The sequence below is a fragment of the Phyllopteryx taeniolatus genome, chromosome 13 (assembly GCF_024500385.1).
Source record: "Phyllopteryx taeniolatus isolate TA_2022b chromosome 13, UOR_Ptae_1.2, whole genome shotgun sequence".
Classification (NCBI taxonomy): Eukaryota; Metazoa; Chordata; class Actinopteri; order Syngnathiformes; family Syngnathidae; genus Phyllopteryx; species Phyllopteryx taeniolatus.
In genome coordinates, this window is record NC_084514.1 from 17,972,022 (window position 1) to 17,996,019 (window position 23,998).

The window sequence follows — 23,998 nt, forward strand, 5'->3', positions numbered from 1 at the left end:
AGGGACACCACTCAGAGTTTTGACAAAAGCACCATTACCAAGAGTGACTCGGCAAATAATCTCAGCATTATATTTGACTCATCTCTCTCCTTTCAAAAGCACATTCAGAACATTACCAAAATGTTACCATTTTTTCCCCATCTTCGCAATATCACAAAGATACGGCCAATGCTATCTGCTAGTGACGCAGAGATCACAGTCCACGCATTTGTTACGTCCTGCCTCGACTATAACGTGCTGCTTTCTGGTCTTCCATGTCGAGTAGTAAAAGGCTGCAGTCGATACAAAAAGACGTTTGACGAGGCCGAGAAAGTTCAATCATATTAGTCTCGTTCGGGCCAACTTGCATAGACTCCCTGTCCACTTGAGATCCGATTTTAAGGTCCTGTTCCTTACTCATAAAATATTACACGGGTTAGCACCCTCTTATCTTGCCGAGTTAGCGGTACTGTATGTTCCGTCCCGAAACCTACGCTCGCAAAAACGCGGGTCTTTTGGTGACGCCGAGAGCCAGAACGAAGTCCGCAGGCTCTCGAGCATTTTCTATTTGGGTTCCAGTACTCTGGAATACCCTACCTGCGGACATGAAAGCTTCTACCTCAGTAGAAATGTTGAAATCCCGTTTTAAGACTTATTTCTACTCTTTGGCATTTAGTTAAAGTACACGTAGGCCTGTTTTACCGCCGCTTGTCCTATCTCCTCCCCTAGGTGGCGATAACCGAATCTGAGACTGTTGCTGTTGGGTTCTGCACCGAAGACTGAAAATTTTGCCGAGCCAAACCATTCACTGTATGAACATAAAACAGCGGGGGAAGACATTTTAAAGTAAAAACACCATTTGTCAAAGGGGGCGGTGGGGTGGGTGAACGCTGCCCGGGATGGATCGTGGTGGTGTCTACTAGGCCCAGTATTTTTATTTATTTATTTATTTTTTACAAGTAATCTGGATCAGAGTGATACGGATTGCATAATCTATTTTCTGCTATTCCCGATCAAACTGAACTTGTAGCTTTTGTCTTGGTTTTCCAAAGAACTTTCGGATAGGATCAACAAGAGCAGGATTACAAAATCCAGATTTGAGGTTTTTGGATTGGCCGATTACCTCCATTCATCCCACTTGTATTTTTACCTCTTACATTTTTATACTGCTGTTCTTCAAGTTGTGTTCAACATGATATTATGTTCATAGTCAATTCTTTTAGACAAAATGCACTTCAGTGTATCTTGAATTAAAGTGCACCAAGTACCGATGTTTAAATACGGTAGGGTAGTAGGTCTAAGTTTTCATAAAAAAGTGTATTTAATATTATTGTAAGCCTGTAAGGATGGGGATGTTGAAGGTTACCTTAATTATAATATTTGGTGAACAAATTTTGAGCTCAATTTTATAAGTGGCAATTGGTTGTGAAGGTAGGCTTATGTTTATGTAATCTTAATTATTATTAATATATTAAAAATGTAAGAAATTCAAATGAAACAGCCTTCCAGTGGGATGTGGATAATCGTGATATTTAGCATCAAACCTAATTAAATAAGATCTCCACCTTGAAATTATGAAATACCCAAGAACAGGATTTGATCAGGATTCTGGGTGGTTTACCAGATCCAGATCTCAATTTTACGAGGATCAAAATGACATATCCTGGTTTGAAATTTTGAGATTGAATCCTATCCATACCAATCTGATGCAGATTAAATGCTTTGAAATACTGGGGCAGAAACAGGCCAAGGTGGCCATTTAGTCCGACCAAAGTCCAAATGTGGATTACACAGGGATGATTGGACTACAAAACTGCGTTCCAGGACAGCAGATGCACACAAAGAGTGTCGCTTCCACCTCCCGAGACGCGTTTGAAAGCCTCGGCTTTGGAATTCTCTTGTGGGAACGTGTCGGGAGAAAGATGAGAAAATAGGTTTCTTGATCTGATTATCCTTTAAGTGACTGACAAGGCTCCCCACAGACAGTGTGGAGAGTTAGATCCAGGTCTGGAATGTGACCTGAACATGCAAACGCACTCTTCACGTAGAAATGGATTAGGGATGCCATTTTATGACCGGTCCCATTCACTTTTCACGTGCTCCTCCTGCATGTTGTTTTGACTCGCTCAACAAAATCATGTGATGGCAAAACAAAAGGCGGCGGAATATGCTTCTATATCAACGAAAAATGGTGTACTGACGTCACGGAGCTCCACACACACTGCAGCCCGGACTTGGAGTCGCTGTTTTTGAACTGTACGTCATGTACGCGTCAGTTGGCTCCATTTATCCTCGCCGGTGTTTACATCCCCCCCCCCCCAGGCTAATATGAATGCCGCACACCTGGACTCACCCCTCATTATTCTCGGGGACTTTAACAAAGCTAAACTCAACCACCAACTCCCTGAATACAAGCAGCACATCGACTGTCGCACCAGGGAGAAGAACATTCTAGAACACAGCTACACCAGGCTAAATGACGTTCTATCCCCCGCACAGCTCTGGGCTCGTCTGATCACTGTTCAATTCACTTAAAACCAACATACAGGCACAAACTTAAATGTGCGAAGCCTGCGGTGAAAACAGTGAGGAAGTGGACCAATGAAGCAAAGATGGAACTTCAAGGCTGTTTAAACTGCACAGACTGGAGTGTCTTTGAAACTTCAACTGGAAGCCTGGATGAATATACGGACTGTGTCACATCCTACATCAGTTTCTGTGAAGGTGTGTGCGTACCAACAAAGACTTTTCGCATGTTCAATAACAACAACCCATGGTTCACTGCCAAACTTCAACAACTACGCTAGGCTAAAGAGGATGCCTATCCAAGTGGTGATGGAGACCTTCAAGTTCCTGGGAATTACAGTCTGTCAGGACCTGAAGTGGGAGATCAACATCAACTCCATCCTCAAAAAGGCCCAGCAGAGGATGTAGTTCCTGCGCCTTCTGAGGAAGCACGGCCTGCCACGGGAGCTGTTGAGTTGGCAGTTCTACACAGCGGTCATCGAATTGGTCCTGTGTTCTTCCATCACAGTCTGGTTCGCTGCTGCTACAAAAAAAGTCATTTCAGTCAGCTCTAAATTGCTGGAGGACTCTGTATCATTTGCACAACTGTCACCAAAAAAAAAAAAGGATCCGCATTACCACATTTCCGGTAACCTTTCATTGCTCAGTGACTCTCCATAGTGTGTTTTATGTTTTTAAGTATTTATTTGTCAAAATGGCTGTCTGTTGTCATAGTAGAGCGGCTCCAACTACCGGAGACAAATTCCTTGTGTGTTTTTGACATAGTTGGCAAATAAAGACGACTCTGATTCTGATATAAACAAACAACCATTTGCACTCGCATTCACACCTATAGGCTCCAACTCACCCGCGACCCGAATGAGGATAAGCCGTATGCAAAATGGATGGATGGATTTTGAAGCCTAATTTTTTTAAATCATCCAAATTTAGCAGGGCTGTTAACAAACACGGGCGGCACGGTGGGCGACTGGTTAGAGCGTCAGCCTCACAGTTCTGAGGAGCGGGGTTCAATCCCCGGTCCCGCCTGTGTGGAGTTTGCATGTTCACCCCGTGCCTGCGTGGGTTTTCTCCGGGCACTCCGGTTTCCTCCCACATCCCAAAAACATGAATTAATTGGGGACTCTAAAATGCCCGTAGGTGAGAATGTGAGTGCGAATGTTGTTTGTTTGTATGTGCCCTGCGATTGGCTGGCAACCAGTTCAGGGTGTACCCCGCCTCCTGCCCGATGATAGCTGGGATAGGCTCCAGCACGCCCGCGACCCTAGTGAGGAGAAGCGGCTCAGAAAATGGATGGATGGATGTTAACAACACTCTTCTCTGTGGTGTGTCAAATTCACAAGATATGTAGACACTTGCGCCGCCGCCATCATGTACGACTATTTCCACCTGGCCTTCCCTAACTGGCATGGCGCGCCCTCCGGCACATCCAACCCTTTTCCTCTGAAATGTTTGAGCTGAGGCCAGCACGGTGGTCGAGTGGTTAGCATGTCTGCCTCACAGTTCTGTGATTCAGGTTGTAATGATTATGATGCTGGATGGTTCTCGGAAAATAGGATATCTCATTTCCCCTACATTAATTATAAAGGAGGCTAATTAAGGACACGATCTCGCCCATGTGGCGCCTTCAAGCACATGGGTGGACCAACGTCACGTGGTTTGTCACCTGAGAGGCAGCCGTCTAATAACATGGATGAAACGGATTAGCGATACACGTCCACGCTCACAAGTATCTAGACTTTTTAAATGGAGGAGGTTTGACAGTGGCTTCCATGGCAACCACAGTCTCTTCAACTTTCCATCGTGATTTTCATGGGAAACTCAATCAAGTGGATGTTTGCAAATGTTGCTAAATGATTCCAAGTCCGAGATAATGAACATGTACAAGAGGCCTCAGTCACAGTAAATGACATTAGCCGGAGGACTTTCCCCCTCGTTTCCTCTGGCAGCCATCGTAATGCAGCTGGCCTTCGTGACAATATGGTGGGGTAGGGTCAAGGTTTTCATCTGTTTTTGCGTGAAGTCAAAGGATTCATTCTGCTCATCTTGATCCAACGCAAGTAAGTCACATGATGACACACCCCCAGTGGTAAAAAGTCATGTAGTGGCAAAAACGTGATGAAAGGAAAAGAATTAGGAAGAAAACAGTGGACCCTGTTTTCCAAAAACACATTTTTGGAATTTGAAGCAGCGTCCTGGACTTTTAACCTCAGCAGCAGATGTCAGCTAAGTATTTAGGCCACATAAAACTCACATTGTTATTGCATATCAAGTCAAACTCATTGAATTTGCATGACTGTTTCTGTGTATGTCGGTCATACATTGTTCAAATTTTGAGCATATTTTACGACAAATTGAAAAAATGTTTTTCCATTTAAAAAAGTGTTTCAACGTAAGCGTTCCGGCGTCTCAATCGAAAACGAAATCACGGCTTCACGCACGGCAACGTAAGGAATTTCCAACGCAAAGCGGGGAAAGGGTCAAGTTGATATAAATCACCGTCGCTTATTTACTGTATCGCCTTTACATAACTGAGGATAATGTGATTTTAGCACAGTCGATAAGAATATGCTAACCAAACGAATGCTTGGACAAGACACCAAACATGACAGACATCAGGCTTAATGACGGAGTCTTGATGTAAGAGCCACAATCTTGCGGGCAGTGGAACCTAATTTCCGCATTCACACACAGCAATACAGAACTCCTTTAAATGGTCAGTTTTAGATAAAATGAATGTAATAGCAACAGACTGAAATACACCAATTGGGCCGAGCACCAGGAGGACTAAACGGTAAGCGGTCAAAGCAGTAAACAGAGTTCCATGTACCATGAGGTCCCAAAAACAAGCCAACAAGACGCTAATGAAAACAAACATCAGAGGGCCAAGTGGCCAAAATAGATAAAGGATCAGTGGACCAACTGAAACTGAGGTCCCAAAACCCAGAGGACCAAGCACCATGGCGTCCGAATACCAGTGGGAACAAACAGAGATGACTAAATATCGAGCGGTCCAAATAGCAAGGGGAGGAACGCCAATGGGAACAAACATTAGAGGATCAAATGATCAGAACACCAGGCTGATTAAGAACCATGTGGACACTTTAACAAGCGCTTCAATATCCAAGGTGCTGTCACAAAAGGTCCACATGCGACCAAGCACCAAGACGTTGAGACAGAGAGGCCCAATGGAAACAAACCTCGGAAGACCAACTGATCAAAACAACTGAAGAAAGAAGTGCCAAGTGCACCGACGGACAAGAGGTTCCAAAAATCAAGAGGACCAAACATCAACCAAAAGGCTCGCACACAAACAGAACCAAATGCCCAAAGATCCAGACGTCCAGATAACAATGCTTAACAACATTAGAGGACCAAGGGATAAAAATCGCTCCTCGCTCCTCCATGACCAAAATCCAAGTTCTCCAATCACCAAAAGGTCCACACAGGACGAAGCAACAATCCAAAGGTCCAAAATGACTGCAGACCTGAAGTGATAACGATGATAAAAACTTGCTGGTTGGAGTTGTGCTCCCAGATACACCCCAAAAGGTCCAGGTACGGTATGATTGTTTTTTTTTTTTTTTTTTTTTTACAAAACAATACAAATTAATCCAGCGCAACCTGTGATTGAGGAGGATAAATGGAGTGGATGTCATAAATAGTTGTACAGAGATAGGCAAGCCTGCTGGCTCGCATCAGCTCCAGCGCACACGATCCATTTGAGCGTCAAAACTAATTCATCCGAACCACAGAAAAGTCTATTAAAGAGCCATTTCTTCAAGGATCATGTTAACTACATCAGTTTCCTCCTTGTCTATTTGGGAATCAACTTACCTGTTGAAATGTAAACTACGGCCAACGTTCCATCTCCTTTCCGAGCAATTTACCTCACGTAATATCTTCATTTCGACTGACACTTCACACAAGCTGTCCTGAAAACTGAGAGGACCTAATGCCCCCCAGAAACTGTACCGAGTACAGAGATGTCAAAGCATCCAAAGGTCTGAATAACTAAACCATTTACGCTTATCTTCATTAGGGTGGTGGGTGAAGTCAATCATAGAGTGTTGAAAATACAAAACAAAAGGACCATGCAAGCGCCAAGACATCAAAACATCCACAAGTCCAAATATCAATCAGAAGAAACATCAGTGGACAAAGTGGTGAAAACAGATGTATAGGACTAAGCTCAAGTGGACCAAGATGTCCAATCTCCAAAATATCCGCAAAAATCAGAAGTCACGACTTGAAGTAACCTCGTGAATATACGTACTTTCAAGATTTCACGGGATTGTAAACACCTTGCTCACCTTGCCCATAAACAAGCCACTGTCTCACATAAACCTTGCCACTGGTGGCTGAGCAGGCTTGGCGGTGTGATCAAACCCCTGGCCGCGTGTCATGAAGCAGACTGATGAGATGCTGAGCTTGCAAGAAGAAGAAGGCTTGCGCGCTCCAGCTCCGCGTGTTCAAGGGCTGCTGGCAGAGTCGATGCTCTTTGATTGACAGCCGCAGCCGTCCATCAGACTGGCGGGATCACGATGACAAGGCGGGGCTAATTGGAGGACGCTTTGGATAAGGCTGCCGATACTTACGCAGTCCCAGACATGACGTTGGGAAGAACAAATATTGAGGAGAAGCGGTAAAGAAAATGGATGGATGAGTATTTCAATTATTGGCAGTTGTTATCCATCAATAGGTCATAAAAAACAAACATGATTTGCAAGATGTTTTCTGAAGATGCGAATGACATCTTTGGATATATTAGATGTTTCTCCTATTGCTTAATTTTCCCTTTCCATGAAAGTGTCGAAAGAGTTGCGTTTTCGCTCCTTTTACTAACGGTCCTTCTTTGTTACTCAAGCTGCGTTTACCGTTAATGCCAGACGATGTTGTTGCAATACATCAGAGGGATCTGGGAGCTGAGGTGCCAGGATGAGGCAGCCATTTTGCATTCACACAATAGCAGACAGCAAAATAAATGCTATTATTTCTGACATATGGATGAATATGTATGAATTTGTGAAGGTGTTGGAACTATTGCATGTCTTTACCGTTATTACAATTGCATAAGTATGACAAGTGTAATGGGTTTAATGAGAAGTATGTCTTTACCATTATAAAAAGAAGTGTATTTCAATGGGCCACCACCATCTGTCAATGGGGATTGGCTTTACTATGAATGCCTCAAATTGGAAAGCATCGGTAACTTCTTGAAAGTAGGATTTTGAGTGTGGCTGTTTCAGCATGGGAGACATTCACCCATGTAAAACCAAGTCGGCATAAAAAAAGCAAAATTTGATTTGATTATTTTGAAGTGTCTTTAGCGTTACTGATGAAATTATATGATCTTGACCCGTACGTACTGTATATATTGGGGCCACGATTGAATTATTTGTTCCCATGTCATGTCTGGAACTCTGTAGCTACTTGCTGCTAAATGTGATATCCATAGCATACATAAAAAGCACCGGCATTTGAAGTCAGTGTGTCCTTTATGGTTATTTTTATCCCCCATACAGTCTCATGCATCATTTAGGCTTGTCAGGGATATTTATTCCTTTCCTCCGTCGCCATAAAATAAAAGAGGCTTTGCTAATGTTGCTTTGAAGGTGAGTCCAAAATGAATGCTGCGTCACTTTGGCTGCAGGTGGAGGGGCAGTTGGGGGGGGAGGATTTTTTTTTGTTTTAAAAAGAGGTGATCTCATGTGATCATCTTGAATGCGGATCTGATGAGAACTGTTGATTTATAAGTACAGTAATACGCAGTCAGGGATCTGCATACCAACCTCCTGATACACGATGATGTCATTGGCACTCTGGAAGTGCCATTTGGGAATAGTACTACGATACTCCGGTTTAAAATGCAGGGGAAAACCAAAGGCTAAACAAGGAGCCCGCCCAAACCGAAGCTACGTGACATCTGGACTGCCCATCACGCCGTAACGCTTTACTCGCATTCCCCTGCTATCGATCCACGAGGCTAATGCACCATCAAGTTCACATGGGCATCGCTTAGTGCCCACGGGCGGGGATGATCACTTCATGTGTGTCCACTCTCGCTAAACAGTCAAATATGGATTTCTTAACGTCTAGTCAACATTTAGTACAAACCCCTCTGAGGGACTAAGGAGCATTTTTAGAACAGCTGACACATCCTACAGGCAAAATACATTTGACTTTTATCTTCTCCTTTTGGGTCCACCTGCTGCTAATGACGTTAGCGATGGCGCTGAGGAAGCGGCAAATCCATTTTCAACTGAAAAGGTCTAAAAGCAGTGACGGCGACCCTATTTCCGCGTTTCAGAGCCGGGAAACACAAATTCTCTCAAAGTGATTGAGAAAATGATTATAGTGTCCAAGTAAACAATGACAACGGTCAATGCCTCGGTTCCTCAATTGGTTTTGATAGATCCGATGATGGTAACCCCGACTTACGAGCAGTGTTGGGAAGATTCCTTTGGAAATGGAGTCGGTTAAAACAAGTGGACTAAAACCGTAGACCATTATTTTGGAATTAACCACATATAGGTTCTTGATACAAATAATAAATTGATAACAAAACAAAATGAAATGTAAATAGATGCGTTTGTTGCCTACGGGGCTTATCTCACTGGCGGAGACGTCGAGACAGAACAGTCGCAGCGTCTCTGGGACCCGGGATAGCAAAATATTGCTTGCGCTCTCACTGGGAAGATGTCGGGGAGACGTCTCCCGACAACGTGACAACCAATTCAGCCGGAAGTCGTTGATATTAGGCCTCTATAGAGGATATACGGTATATATTCTTACACAAATATGAATATACAACATATACTATGCGTGTGTGCCGTGTGCGTGCTCCGCCGACACCGGGACAGTCCTCTTATGAGGAAAACGCTTTAATGTCCCTAAAATCCAAAATATTGAGGTGATTGTTCACCTATTTTCAAAGGTTGAAGTGGGCATAAGTAGAGATGTCCACATACATTTTGGTGACAATTGATTGCAATTTTATGACATCAGAATCAGAATCATCTTTATTCATTAGGCTACTTTAAGGGTTTTCTCTATAGTGAGCATTTAGAGGAGTCGCCAAATGGTCACCAATGCTCGGAACTGTTTCTTTAACCAATCACATTTCAAATTCACCTCTCAGGACTCGCAAGCTGGTCCACATTTTTCTGTCCTCTGATTGGTTGGTCAGAGTAAACCTTGTTACGGCCCACTTCGACTAGCAAAACACTATGCAGCGATCTGAACACAGGAATACATTTAATAATAATCCGCATCTCTGGTGAGTATAATGTATTTGATCTTTTTTCAATGTTTTTGTCATGTTATTAGATAAACATTGACTCTGACGACAGGGATGGTATTAAGAGGAGGCTTAAATTTGGTTCGTCCCCACTGAAGGCCCAGGTACCAAATGGACGGCCGCTACAAAAAAGAGGACCAACTTGTTTTTCGCCATTTCGCAGTGAATCCAAATTCGGGAGGTGGGTATGAAGGTATATGATTCTGTTTTGTGCACGCTACGGATGGACAAAGTTAGCCTCAATATCTTCACAAACTTAATTGCTGCAGCTTCTCATTGTGTCAACCATTAATCAAAGCTTGTGATCGGGCTCTGCCCTTGAATGCAAATGCAGCGCCAACGTTTGGAATGCCAATGCCCAGGTGACCGCTGGCTCTATCGGACGGTGCCGACTTTGCATCGAACTCCTCCGACTTGTTTGTTTCTTTGTGTCTGATTGTGTCGACATGGATGCTCAAGCTCAAGTTGCCTCCACAAAGGAGGACTTGAAGAAGTGCACGGACACGGCGGCAAATCCACTTATGGCCTCTTATCGGTGTATACACACACGCACAAGCACACACTCATAGGCAGACAGACAATGCACACACACACATACAAACATAGCTACACACCTTAAGACACAAGCACGCGCGCACACACACACGGCGGTGCGCACACACACAATCAGACACAGACACGCACACACATACTCCCATCAGTGCTAGAGTCAGAAGCTGAACATCTTTGTCCGATGAGAGCGATCAATGGGCAAGGAGGAAGAGGAGGAAGAGCAAGAAGGGATGAGTGTGTGCTGGGAGGGGGTGATGTCGACGGTGAGGGCGACCGAGGATGAGGGGAGGGGGGCGGGGGGGGGCGGCTCCTCCCACAAGCAAGTTATCGAGCCGCGCAGGAGGTCTGTGACGTTTCCGGGGCGAGCCAGTCTTCGGTCGGCAGCGAGCGCTCGTACCGGACTCTCGACCAGCCGAGGCGGGGAAGGAAAACCCTCCCGCAGCACCGACCTTTACGGCTTAGGACCTCGTCTTCTCTGCGGACACCTGCGCCGCCGCCATCATGTGCGACTGTTTCCACCTGGCCTTCCCTCACTGGCACGGCGCGCCCTCCGGCACAGGTGAACATCCTTCCCTTTTCCTCTGAAATCGTTTGAGGTGAGGGCAACACGGTGAGGGAGTGGTTAGCACGTCTGCCTCACAGTTCTGAGGTTAAGGGTGTGAATCTTGCTTGCGTGGGTTTTCTCCTGGTACTGCGGCTTCCTCCCACACTCCCCAAAACATGCACACAGCTTCATTGCAGACTCCAAATCACGTGCCAAACTCAAGGCAATCTTTTTTTGTTGTTTTTGTTTTCGTGCTATACTGAAGCAAATCAATTGTGTTTACCGTCATGTTTCTTGTTCAATGGATTTGTTTCTTTCCGATTTGGTGGAAAATCTGCAAGGAAAATTCCTTCTTAACATAAATTGTACAATAGTCATTCTAATTGGCTTTCACAGTTTTCCTTGTCTTCTGATTTCAATTTTTTGTTAAAAATAAAGATGATAACGAAATGCATGGGAAATTATGTTTAGGTAATAATATGATGAGGTGATTATCCATGTATACGATTTTCCACCATAACTACGAGACCGCAATGAAAATGAGTTTGACCGTCCTGCAATTGTCCATAGGTGAATGCGAATGTTAAAATGTGTCTGGTGACCAGTCCATAGTTTGTCTGTAGATGCCCCGTGATTGACTCGTGACCAGTCCAAGGTGTACCCCGCCTCTTGCGCAAAGTCAGCTGGGATAGGCTTCCGGTTAACCGGTCACACGAAGGTATGGAAGAGGGTGTCAAACTCAAGGCCCAGGAGCAAGATCCGGCCCACCATATCATATTTGTGGCCCACTAAAACAAATAAAATGTGTCTACGATATGTTTCCTGCTAAATTAATTTTCATTTTGGCAGTATATCTGGACCCAAATTATCATTTGTCTCTTCTTAACATAAATGAGACAATAGTTGCATACCAAAATATGCCACTATTTTCCATGACTTCTGATTTCAAATTCAATTTGTTGTGAAAAACAAAATAAGAAGGGGTACTTGTGTAAATGCAATAATAAAACAGGGTGATGATACATTTATATGTTTTTCACAGTCGGCAATGAAAATGAGTTTGACGAGGCTGGGGTATCCAGTGTAAGAAAAATGGGTGGATGTTTGTGCTTAACAAAATGCTGACTCAGTAGCAGCACGTGCGACGTGTGTGTGTTTTGGAGTGTGTGTGTGTCTGTGTGTGCGTGAGGTGCTGGTGCCGACCTGCAGTGAGCGCTGGGTGTGTCGTCTGCAGAGATGTCATCATCTCTTCTGGCGAGCCGGCCATCCTGCTGCTGCTGCACAGACGCGCTACCGTGGTGGCCTCAGGACGCTCAAAAGCGCGGCTGCAGCAGTCAAAGAGAGGAACAAAAAAAAGATGATGTCGTGTGTGTGTCACCTGTACCCTTGCAGCACTTTAAAAAAACAGTTGCCAAATGGAGTGAAATTGGCATTCGTTGCTGCTCCCGTCGCAGCCTGCTGACTTGCCTCCAGATGCATCACACATTCTCGTTGCCTCGAGGATGTTAAATGCGGTCGGGTCAGAAGGGGGCAATTCTTCATGCTACAAGCACATTACGCTGGGACCTTGCACTGGTGGTCTGCTGCCTTTCGTGCAGACAGCATGGGCTTGAATCCCCACGAGTACCCCAATACCCAGCCATGGCCGGTCATAAGCCCAGATCGAAAATGGGTGGGTTCATGGGTTGTATCGGGGAGGGTATCCACATAGGTGTTTCTAGTCCATTTTGGGGGGTGCTGAAGACCCCCTAAAATTAATCCCAGCACCCCTAAAATTCGAGCGCTCCAAAAAAAAATACATTTTTTAAACTGTATGTTGTTTTTAAACAACCTACAAAAAGGTCTTTTACATTTTTGTAGATTGTACTTGGTTGTATCGTAACATATTTGAACAAGAATATAGCACCCCCTGTCATTGCCTCAAAAATGGTTTGCTCTAGGATCAGTAGCCCATTTTTGGGGTTCCTGAAGCGTCCCTAAAATGGATCCCAGCAGCCGTAAACCTCTGATCCGAGAATCACAGCCAAAATTCGGACTGGTCATGATAATAGTGTGTTGGTAATGAGTGGCTTAAGTTAAAAAATGTGTCACATATCAATGTTTAAGATGGCTAAGCAGACCATATCACTGGAAGCCAGCGAGTAGATTGCAAATTCATATTTAAAGCTCATGTTGATGCATTTCAGTATCAAGTTAACTGAAGCTCAGAGTTTCATGTTTCTTGAGGATTATGTTTGGATTGGTCCAGCACACAGCCAGTCATTCCTGACTGTGATTTGAATTAGATTCGATTTTTTGTTGGTCTTTGAAGATAAGATTGCCATGACTAATGTCGTGTGTCAGATGTTTATTGAATTGTGTACTTTTGTAATGTACGAACGTCCATTCTATCAAAAAAGTTACGCAGTAGTTAAATGGAGATAGTTTGTTTCCAGGGGCTCGTCGGCCAATGCCAGAAAACGGCTACAGTTTTTTTGAATGCCACTCAGTAGAAAGCAGACCTCCGCCAAGACCAGAAAATCCTACTATGGATCAGAACCTTCTAAGCGATTGAACATCTCCATTTTGCCTTAAATATTCACGTGACATTCAGTGATGTAAGAAAATGTCCCAAATCTCTTGCCACCGAACAAAGGTGGGAAAAAAGGATTTGATTCCTTCCTTGATCCGTACAGCTCCTCCAACACAAAGCTATATGAACTTTTTAAAGAGTAATTTCATTTCGAGAGCCTGCAAAATTGGCGCATCAAAACTGTACCTTTCTCACACAGAACCCAATGAGGTGTACGCGTCGACACAGTTGACGCGGAATCCCGCAACTGGATAATTAGGTGACGTATTAAATAGTTGTCAGACAAGGTGGGAGAAGTGAGTGTCCGGTGTTAAACTCCTCACCACTGTACCGTCATTGAGGGGTCGAATTCTTCACCCTCTTTCATTTGTGTCAGAGCCGTTTATACAAAACAACAAAAACACGGCTTTAGCAAACAGTGTGAAAGTGGGAAACTAAACTTTGATGAAAGCATAAGCTCTTTGGCGGCGGTAACAATGAAATGAATTCTGTAGTTTTCATTCAATTTTTTAAAGAGGAAAATGCCTGTAATTATCTTCAATACGTCATTATATCTATGTAACTGAAGGTTGTATCTCCAAATTTAGTTATAAAAAAATCGAAACTCAAAGAAATTTTTTTTTGTTTTTTTTGTTTCAGTTCAAAATGTAGATATTCATGTGACAATATATATATCAAGTGAACGATGAAAATACATTTTCTATTATAATAATAGAATAAAAAAGCTGTTACGTCCGATTATTGCACAGCTTTACATACTTGGACCATACGGTACCATAATCGACAACAACGCGTATCATAATATATATATGTATATATATCATATCATATATATATATATATAAATCATATCATATATATCGATATTTTGTCCCAGCCAGAATATGAAACAAAAGCTCATAATTGAAAATCTGGGAAATTTCCGTGAATAAAATAATTGAAGACTGATTTTATCGATGTTGTTGCTGCGGTAATGAGGTCAAATTGCAAGGAGAGTTCAGTGGAAGGTTCTTCAGACGACTACTACGTGGGAATAAGATAAGAAATTTGAAGATTATGTTGACTAATTAGCTTACATGTTTTTGTTCCAGTGGATGAGAATATAGCATAACCAGAGCACGAGGTTCCAATCTAATTGTGTTTCTTGGCTGAAATCTTATTATGATATGCTCGACTGCAGTGAAAGGAGCTCGTGTCCGAGCACAAGCAGGCAGCTGTGCGACTTGTGATGACTTTGGTCAAGTTACGCCAGACAATCAGACAGGAAACAATCTCTGAACAACTTTAGGTTTTGTTTTCGTACGACATTATGATTAGCATCAAATGTGAACATCCGAGTGTCACGGCATTGTGCTCGTAAAAGAAACCAAAAAGGCAAAGTGCTGAGAGGGAAGAGGAGCCACACCCACGTCTAGAGCTGCAGTGTCAACCTGCAGCGAATCACCCGCAGCATCCTCTGCTACTGACAAAATGCTGCTTCAATATGTCTCAGCTCTGGAGCTAAACATTTAGCAGTGAAAGCAGGGGACACATTATCTAGACATGACTTTTCAATGTCATACAGATAGATGGAGTGTTAAATTAACCAACCAAGTAAATCTTTTGGTTAGTTTCCTATTTCTGAAAATGTGTTCGTGAGCCAGACATTTTCAATTCAATTCAATTGTGACCAGTGATGACATCGCCGTGTGGCTAATTTACATAATAACTTGCCGAGTATCTCCGCCTATAATTTGGCAGATAGTAGTGTTGTGCTCAAGACCACACTAACCGAGACCAAGACCTGCCCGAGACCAGAACTTACTGAGACCTAGACAAGACCAAGACTTTTGGGAGTCAAAACCAAGACCAAGACAAGCCGCGACCGAGACAAAAACAAGACAGAGACAAGTCGAGACCATGACAAGACCAAGATCAAATCCATTTTAAAAACCATGACAAGGCTGAACAGTCAAACAACATTCTCTCTTTAATTTCAATTTTCTTTGAAATAGATTTGACAGCCAAAAACAGTGTCTGCAAATCTTTAAAAGCGCAACATGCGAAAATCTCAAATCTTAACAATCCAACAATTTCAACTAAATTCTTATTAAAAAAAATACATCTTTGTATGTATTTAAAGATTAAATATGAGTATAAAGCGAGTGCTGCTAATGGTACAAGGAGTGAAAAAAAATGGCCAATTTAATTGATTTGGCATAAGCTACAGCCAAAGTATAATACTGTTAAACTAAGCTAATTTAAGGCGGAATTAAAACCTCTTTCTAGATATATTCATCTCAGAAAGACAAAACTAGATTCTTACAGTTAACGTTAGCTCACTTGTGTTTAACACCTGTGTTAGTCACACATGGAGGTATTTGTTATTTTACCAAGTGATTCTCCTTATTATCATAATAATGAAGTTGAAGACTAGCAGATCAGTGCTTGTCTCGACCGGTCTCGACGGAAAATCCCGAGTCTGGCCAGTCTGAGAAGGAGACAAGACCAAGACTTTTGGGAGTCGAGTCCAAGACTTTCAAAATGTGGTCTTGAGACCAAGACTGGCCTCGAGTGTTACAACACTAGCAGCTAGGCTGAGTGGGCAAAGATCCTCCATTTTCAAGTGTTGCCATCCAAGCATGTCAAAGCTAAAAGGAGCTGCAATGTTATCACAGATTAGTATTTGCTAACAGCGTTAGCGTCTATTAAGCAGCACATACTTGAATGTTCGGTGAAGCTGCCAACATGGGGTTGTTGGGGGTTATTTGTGTTTAGCGATGTGTCTGCTACGTGCTCCACACATACGACTGATTGACAAAGTGTAACTTGACAGCTTTGTGATGAAGTGCTGCCTTGACCAGAGAAAATACACTTTGATTTTGTCTTTATAGGGGCTCGCTTTTCTCTTTAGACTTTGGGCTGCTCGAGAATAAGTAGCCGCTGCGCCCCTGGTCGTGATGGAAACGAAAGCCGTACTCGCTATTGGCCGAGCAGTATATGGGGTGGGATCCGTGACTGATGCACGAGACAGCCCCACCCCCGGAAAACTGTTTAATTTCATCCATCCATTTTCTACACCGCAAAAAGGGGTAAAAACTAGGGCGCGAAAAGTATAGTATAGGATCCTTTGCCTAGCATGTTATTAAGACACCAGGAAAATAAAAGCCCAATATGTTTCCTTTAAGGCTTATAGAGTGAGCACATGACAAATATTTGAGAAAGGAGTTCCTCTCAAGTTCACTGCCGGTTGCTGGACACGTGAAGTCACGCAAAGCTCATCGCACACAGCGACTGAATGGAACGGCACTTCATCAGCGGCGTGGACTTGACACGTTACGATGAAAGTCGCCCTCTCGCTGCCACCCTTAATCAATCTAATCCACTTTAAGACGACATCCAGGAACATCAGTTTCATCAGGATGAAGACAGGAGAGCTGCTGTCTACTCAAAACTATTAACATGGGCATATCAGAAACCAAACAATAAAGGTTCGCCTTTCACACATTGCCGTGTCTGTAGGCTCTTTCACGCAGTTTATTAAAGCCAACTTTTCCCCCGGGATCGAAGCCCTATGTGAAAGGTACCAAAAGAAAATGGCGGATTGAAGTCGACCTGTAAAATTTAACGGTTACGACATAGTATATCAGTAACAGAGGCGAAAGGCTGCCTGTGTGTCATGCGTAGTGGGAAGCCAGAACCAGGGTGTGAAATTTAACCCTTGACACTCATTCCCGACACCACTTGGTGCTGAAACCAATTGTCACTATAGCAGACACAGACACCATTACATCTAAATATCTTCTGTGGGTTCTGAGTGAAAGGCACAGGTGAATAAATGTCTACTGTGAAATATCTGATGCACCGATATTGCTTTTGCACAGCAGCACAGCATCGCACAGTTAACAAAATCGACATCCTTACCACTGTCGGTTGTGAGGCTGGACAAGTGAGTCTAGGGTGTTAAATTTAATATTCCTGTCCCGACTTTCTGCGACAGTGAATCCTTGCATATTCACGGAATTCACCAATTTGCAGATTTTTTGGGGGAACCTATCCCATGGTATTTTGGCAAAACCTATTTGCTTTTTTTTCTCTTTTTCTACAAGACAGAACTTTTTTTTTTATGGCAAGATAATGTCTTTCTAACTGTGTTTCTAAGCATTTGAAATGCTATGAGCCTCTTCCCAATTGTTTGTGGATCATAGTATGATGTAAATTTATGGTTTAACTTTTAATATAAGTATTTCAAATAACTTTTTGAGTGACTTCTGCTCTTCGTGGATTTTCGCTATTCACGGTCGGGCTCGGTCCCTATCCCCACGCGAATAGCAAGGGTCCACTGTGTTCACACAACCACCAAGCCATCTGTGATACTACCTCTGACCTCAAACCCCTTTCTGTGTGGCTCCCTTTCACAAAGAGCAACGACATGGTAAAATACGAGTTGGGTTTTAGATTTTGTCCTGAAAAGGATTCATCGATTATTCAATGTGGAATGACGGGAAATGTAAAAAATCTATCAAGATTAAGAAAAGTGTTTTTTTCTGGATCTAACCAAAATGTTAAGTTATCAAAGTTATCACACCTTTGAATCTTTGAAACTTACAAACTAACAGTGATGAAAACCACATATTTTGACAGGGTAACGTTACGCATTTATGAGAATTTGGAGCTACATTTAGTTTTAACCAAAGTCGTCAGTTAGTATGACAGAGTGACACATGTTCTCACGTAAGGCGAGTGTATGTACTCCCACCCTCTTTGTCCACGCTATGCTGAACAAATCCTTTGAGTCGCTTGTTGCGTTTAAAAGCACCTCAAGTCATTTCCAGGATTAGAACAAACAACATCAGCAGGTAGGTGAACTGCTTGTGTAAATATCTCAGTAATTCAGACTTTTTATGTGATGTAGATATTAAATTGTGAATGCTGGCAATGTTCCATTTGCTCAAATGAACGTGGAACAGGGTTTTTGTTGTTGCATTTGCTTCTTATCGCAAAGTGGAATGTGATTTGATGTTTTCCCCCCTCCAAAGCTAACATACCGCAGTCTCTTAACACTAATGCACTTAAAGCAGTCGCAGCTCACATGATAAATGTTAAAACAGTGAGTGACTTAGTTTTTAAACAACATCTAGTACAGTATACCTAATCAATACCCTGAACACAACTTTATGTCAGCTGAATACAATTTTAACAACCACATTTTATGGAAATCATCAAATATTATCATCATCATCATCATTATGATGATGATTATTATTAAAGTGTTTTAACCAGCTGGAGGAGATGGCGCGCAAACACTGGTGCTGAAGATACTGTTCCGTTCTCATGGGCGTCTTTTCTCCAGTTACGGACGGAGACGTCACTCAAATGCAGTGTTAGGCAAGCTACTTGGAAAATGTAGTGAGCTAAGCTAAAAGTTATTCTACAGTAATGAGGCTTCATTACACTAAAGCTACCCACCAGAGAACTGTAGCAAAGCTAATCTACCTATACATTAAAATGAAAAATCAGCAAAACCACATCAAAGCTACTCCAGTTAAATATGTTGTAATTGTACTGTTGGGATATAAATGAACACTAAATTCTAAAATCTTTGGATAATCATGCTTGTTACTACCATTGCAATATCAATGTTTTAGACTAACATAGTGACAGCACAGTGTTATTATTAACATAACTGAACAGAGTGTATAAACAATGTATTATAGTTCCCAATGTGGTCATCGTTCTCCTCTATTAAATTTAGGAAGTGCACGGTCACAGCGACGAATCTACTTATGGCCTCTTATCAGTCTATGCACACATTCGATTGCTGCCAATAACATGTTGCTAAGTAGTACTATGTTAGCTGTTAATTTTGGCTGACTGGGTTGTGATCATGAGCTAAGCTGGCAATTGTTAACTTCAGCAGCTACCTGAATGTATGTCCTTAAATTTGTGCTGGACTTGGATGTCGACAGTGGCTTGCTTTTGGGATTTCACAGTAAACACCGGAACGTTTAACTGTTTTGTGAGGACTCGATAAGTAACATGAATTTGTTACGGTACGGCCATGGGGATTCACAAGTTCTACCTAACCAACTCCGTTGCATTATTAGACAATTTGCGGGCATCTTTTTATACACTGCCGAGGGCGGATAGATATGTGAAATGAAATGTAGCTTCTGTGGATGCTGTTGCGTTATGTAATAACAAAAGTAGGTTCCCTACTGAAAATCTATTTGACGTTGAAAACAGTGACATTACGACCACACTACTGAGAAATGTAGTTAAACTTTTAACTCCTGCTACTGCCCAACACTGCTCAGATGTTTACTCAAATGACTTGCATGAGTAAAATCTGAGGACAAGCTATCAGGGCGACTGACACCAACAAGAAGCAACCAGATGCATTTGTAGTCAGATTTTCCCTTTTTGGAAATGCATCTCATCTATGGATCAATAGAGAGGATCACTTAACAGAACATGGAGGAGATGGCCCCCGCGGGGAATTGTTGCCAGGAAGAACTCTATAAAGTCTCAACACAGCAGGTTCAAATGAGACACAACCATTAAGATAAGACAAATGTTGAAGTTTGCATTTACAGCGCGTTGTGTTTCTGTCCACAGGAGTTGGTCGCAGGCTGAGAGCGCCAGACCTTGGATCAGAGGACCACTCGGTGAGTCTTAATATGGCTTTCAGCTGAGTAGTGATGAAACGGAATCAGTGGTTGGATCTTGGATTTTAAAAAGACTGACATTAGAGAATGATCCCAATGAGGACAAGTGCTACAGAAAAGAGCATTTACATCTTTTTCCCGATGGACCAGAAGCAGAATGGTGTACGAGACTGTTACCAATCGTGTGACAAAGAAGACCAAATGCAGAGGTGGCAAAAGTACAATAACTCGGTACTTAGTAAAAGTACAGATACTTGCGTACAAAAAACACTGGTAAAAATAGAAATATTTACTCAACTCTTTTACTTACAAAGATAAAAACGGTACTGACCCCATAATGTACGTCAATATAATAGTTAAAAGTATATATATTTTTTTACTGTCAGTTGCATACAGAACCTGTTTTGATAAATTTTAGATTTTTTTGCAAACTCTCACACGAAACAGCTTCTCTCTTTTGTTAACTTTCATTGTACTTGTACTATGAAGAAATCAAATCAGCTAGTGTTTATATATATATATATATATTGGGCGAGAGGCGGGGTACACCCTGAACTGGTCGTCAGCCAATATATATACAACCCCAATTCCAATGAAGTTGGGACGTTGTGTTAAACATAAATAAAAACAGAATACAATGATTTGCAAATAATGTTCAACCTATATTTAATTGAATATACTACAAAGACAAGATATTTAATGTTCAAACTGATAAACTAGATTGTTTTTAGCAAATAATCATTAACTTGGACTTTTATGGCTGCAACACGTTCCAAAAAATTAGCAGACACCCCTGCTAATAGCGGGTGTCTGCTGTCATACCTTATAAGTCACCAATATGTCAATGAATCAAAAGCTCACCGATTCACCTCTCTCTAGTTACATCTTTTTTCGACGTGTTGTCATCCAAGGAGGTTGAAAAAGTAACAAGCCTGTGACAAACTGAGGAGAAGAAAGATATCTGTTTTCAAATGTAGGGAGTAAAAGTAAAAAGTCATCAGAAAAGAAATATGTCTAAGAAATAAGTCAAGAAATCTATTAAAGTACTGTAATGAAGTATTTGTATTTCGTTACTTCTCACCACTGAAGAAATATCGCAGCTGTCGTAGGTTCAGCAAAGTGTTATTGTCACACCTTTGGTTTGTTCTGGCAACGTCAGGCTGATAGAAACAGTGAAAATAAAAGTGTGTTATAGAATTAAAGCACGGCCTACCTGCTGTTTCGTCTGCAGGCATGTGACGAGCCATCTCATTTCACAGAGGGCGAGAGACCACGCCCTCAGGGATCGTCCCCCGTCGAGGAACATCCAGAGACAGAGAAATATAGTGACAGTGACAAGGAGGTAAAGCGCAGTACAGCACACACGACTGGACACTTGCCAACAAACGCTAACATAAATTATTGACTGGAGCAATTTTCCAGCTCAGGAACTCATTTGAGTCAACAGTATTTGTTCTGGTGTACTTGATACCACAGAGACCACACTGCAATTAGGGCCCGAACATGTGCTGCTTCATTTCTTTGTCGTTATAATTCTTAGACCAAATAAATCACCATTTTGAGGACTTTCCCTGAATCTCTGAAAATTCAGCCCCAAAGTGTCACATAGCAACATGAAATTTGGTAAGCATGACTATCACGAGTAGACCAACAACAACAAAAAAGAACCAATGCCAAAAAGGCAAGTTTTCTATTTTGGTTTGAAGTGGCCACTTAGGGTCTTTCATAAACAGATTTGCTGAAGATTTTGTCTAATTTCTCCCAAATTTCAACTACGTATACTTAGGGGCCTTCCCCCCGCAGGACTTTGCAGGAACTTCCCTAGCTTCCCTGGCAGCTTGAGTTCCCTGTGTCCCAACTGAAAAAAAGTACCAGGGTACTGAAGGTTCCCCCTGGATTATTTCATTCCGCCTGGTGGATAGGGTCTTCCCACAGCTACCAGGAACTCTTTGAGGGGGCGGGCTGTGCTGACGAAAATTGATTGCTTGACAGACCTCTGTAGGGGTTTACTTTTTTATTCACAGAGCCACTATTAAGTGGTATTATGCAAGGCTCGAAATAAGAGGATTAAAATACATTGAAAGGCAAAACCTCGAATCGCCAATCGAGCGTGCAGACAGAAGAATAAAACAAAGCAAAATAGATGCAAATACATATATACTGTACATATACAAACTGTACAATGTGATATAGCAACAAATTAAATATTACATTACATCATAACACATGGTTAACAAAATGTCCATAGCAGGCATGTGAGCGGATGTTGTCTAAAGCTGGAGAACTTGCATCAAGTAAAATGTAATTGTCTCAAAGCCAAGACATTAGGAAGAACTTTGTGAATAAATATAAATAAATGTAGAAGCCTGCCGATTTATTGTTCTCACATTTGGTAGGCTCCGGTACCAGCCTTCTCGAGATGGGTTGGACTCTCTTCCACACTGGAGTGCCCACGGTGAGAGGCACCGAGCAGGTGTGGGCAAACTGATTGCCTCCCGGCTTGGTGCCTATACATTGGGGTTCACCCCAGTAGACGAACTGCCTTTGGGTGGGGCGAACAGGTCCTGAATGTTGTTTGTGCCTATGCACCAAACAACAGCTCAGAGTGCCCACCCTTTTTGTAGTCCTTGGAGTGGGTACTGAAGAGTGCTCCCGCTGGGGACTCCATCGTTCAGGTTCATCAGGTTGGCATTGCAAATGAGAATCAGTTCTCAATTGCCCCACCTGTATGTGTATGTGTATGTGTATGTGTATATATATATATATATATATATATATATATATATATATATATATATATATATATTAATTGCCCCTACCTTTTGCTACCAGGAACTCCTGCTACCAAGAACTCAAAGTTCCTGGACTGGTTGGTGGAAAAGCCCCTCTTGACTGATGGATGAAACAAAACTGCAATTTTTTAAATTATTTTTGTAATGTTTTCGCCATTAAACACAAAACTCTGATCAGTGAACCGGGCCACATCAAAACGGCCAGACACTAAAGAGATTCAAAGGTGCCCCCCTACTGTCCTAAATGTATACGTATAATGACTTTGGTCCTGACAAAGAGCCTCTGTAACTACTAAACTAAACAACGACCTACATTTGCATATAGAATTCCACTTTGAGAAGAAATGATGGTTGTGAAAGTGTTCGCTGACAGTTTTGTTGTTTTTGTTGGAGGAGGATGACCCACACCACAAGAGAGGGAGGGGAAAGAAGGCTAAAAAGTCTGGCTTTGCATGTGGGTTTGACCGCCGTTCGACTCCAAAGATGAGCAAACTGAAGGTGATTTTCCAATCAATTTCTCCGGATTGCTATAGCACAACTGTCATTCCTAAACAGCTATACCTACCATATGGTGGTGTTTCAACAGGAAGCGTACAGCCCAGATTCAGGGATGATAGTGAAAACAGCCAAAGATGGTGGTGCAGAAGGTCTTGTCTATGGCGGAGGAGGTAAAGAGGGAATCTTCATCAAAGAAGTGGTACCAGAGTCACCCGCCTCTAAAAGTCTACAATTGAAAGAAGGTATGCTGCCAGTTTGAGAAAAGAAGAACTACACTTTTTCCAGAGGATGGCAACTATAGATCTAAGCTCAGGAGTGTATTTGGTAAATTGTAATCTTACCAATATGCTTCTAAATTGTACTCCTTTAAATGCAGGCGATCAGCTTCTGAGTGCCACCGTATATTTTGACAATGTGTCATATCAGGACGCCATTCAGATTCTGGAGCATGCTCAGGCTTACAAAGTGAAGCTCTGCCTTAAACGCAAACCAGACATCACAGAGACAGAGCCCCTCGCTGAGTCTGACATAATCCCTGTAAGTATTTTAAGTTACATCTTCAGACATTTTGTGGTGCCTTCGTTTAAGGAG

General features: G+C 42.4%; 1 protein-coding gene and 1 long non-coding RNA gene across 2 annotated transcripts in view; one reads left to right on the plus strand and one right to left on the minus strand.

The window, feature by feature from the left end:
• Positions 1-926: 926 nt before the first annotated feature.
• On the minus strand, positions 927-22,170 carry LOC133487687 (uncharacterized). The gene is made up of 4 exons (XR_009791425.1): positions 21,331-22,170; positions 20,979-21,059; positions 12,102-12,223; positions 927-3,025 (listed from the first exon to the last, which is right to left on the minus strand). It is a non-coding gene; the product is annotated as an uncharacterized LOC133487687 (long non-coding RNA).
• The window catches only part of LOC133487685 (neuroblast differentiation-associated protein AHNAK), a 28,817-nt gene continuing 15,543 nt past the window's right edge, over positions 10,725-23,998 (plus strand). The window contains exons 1-6 of the mRNA XM_061794674.1: positions 10,725-10,913; positions 20,068-20,117; positions 21,349-21,459; positions 23,303-23,407; positions 23,496-23,649; positions 23,784-23,944. Coding sequence (XP_061650658.1) covers positions 10,856-10,913; positions 20,068-20,117; positions 21,349-21,459; positions 23,303-23,407; positions 23,496-23,649; positions 23,784-23,944 — 639 coding nt within the window. The 5' untranslated portion in view covers positions 10,725-10,855. The remainder of the gene's footprint in view (positions 10,914-20,067; positions 20,118-21,348; positions 21,460-23,302; positions 23,408-23,495; positions 23,650-23,783; positions 23,945-23,998) is intronic.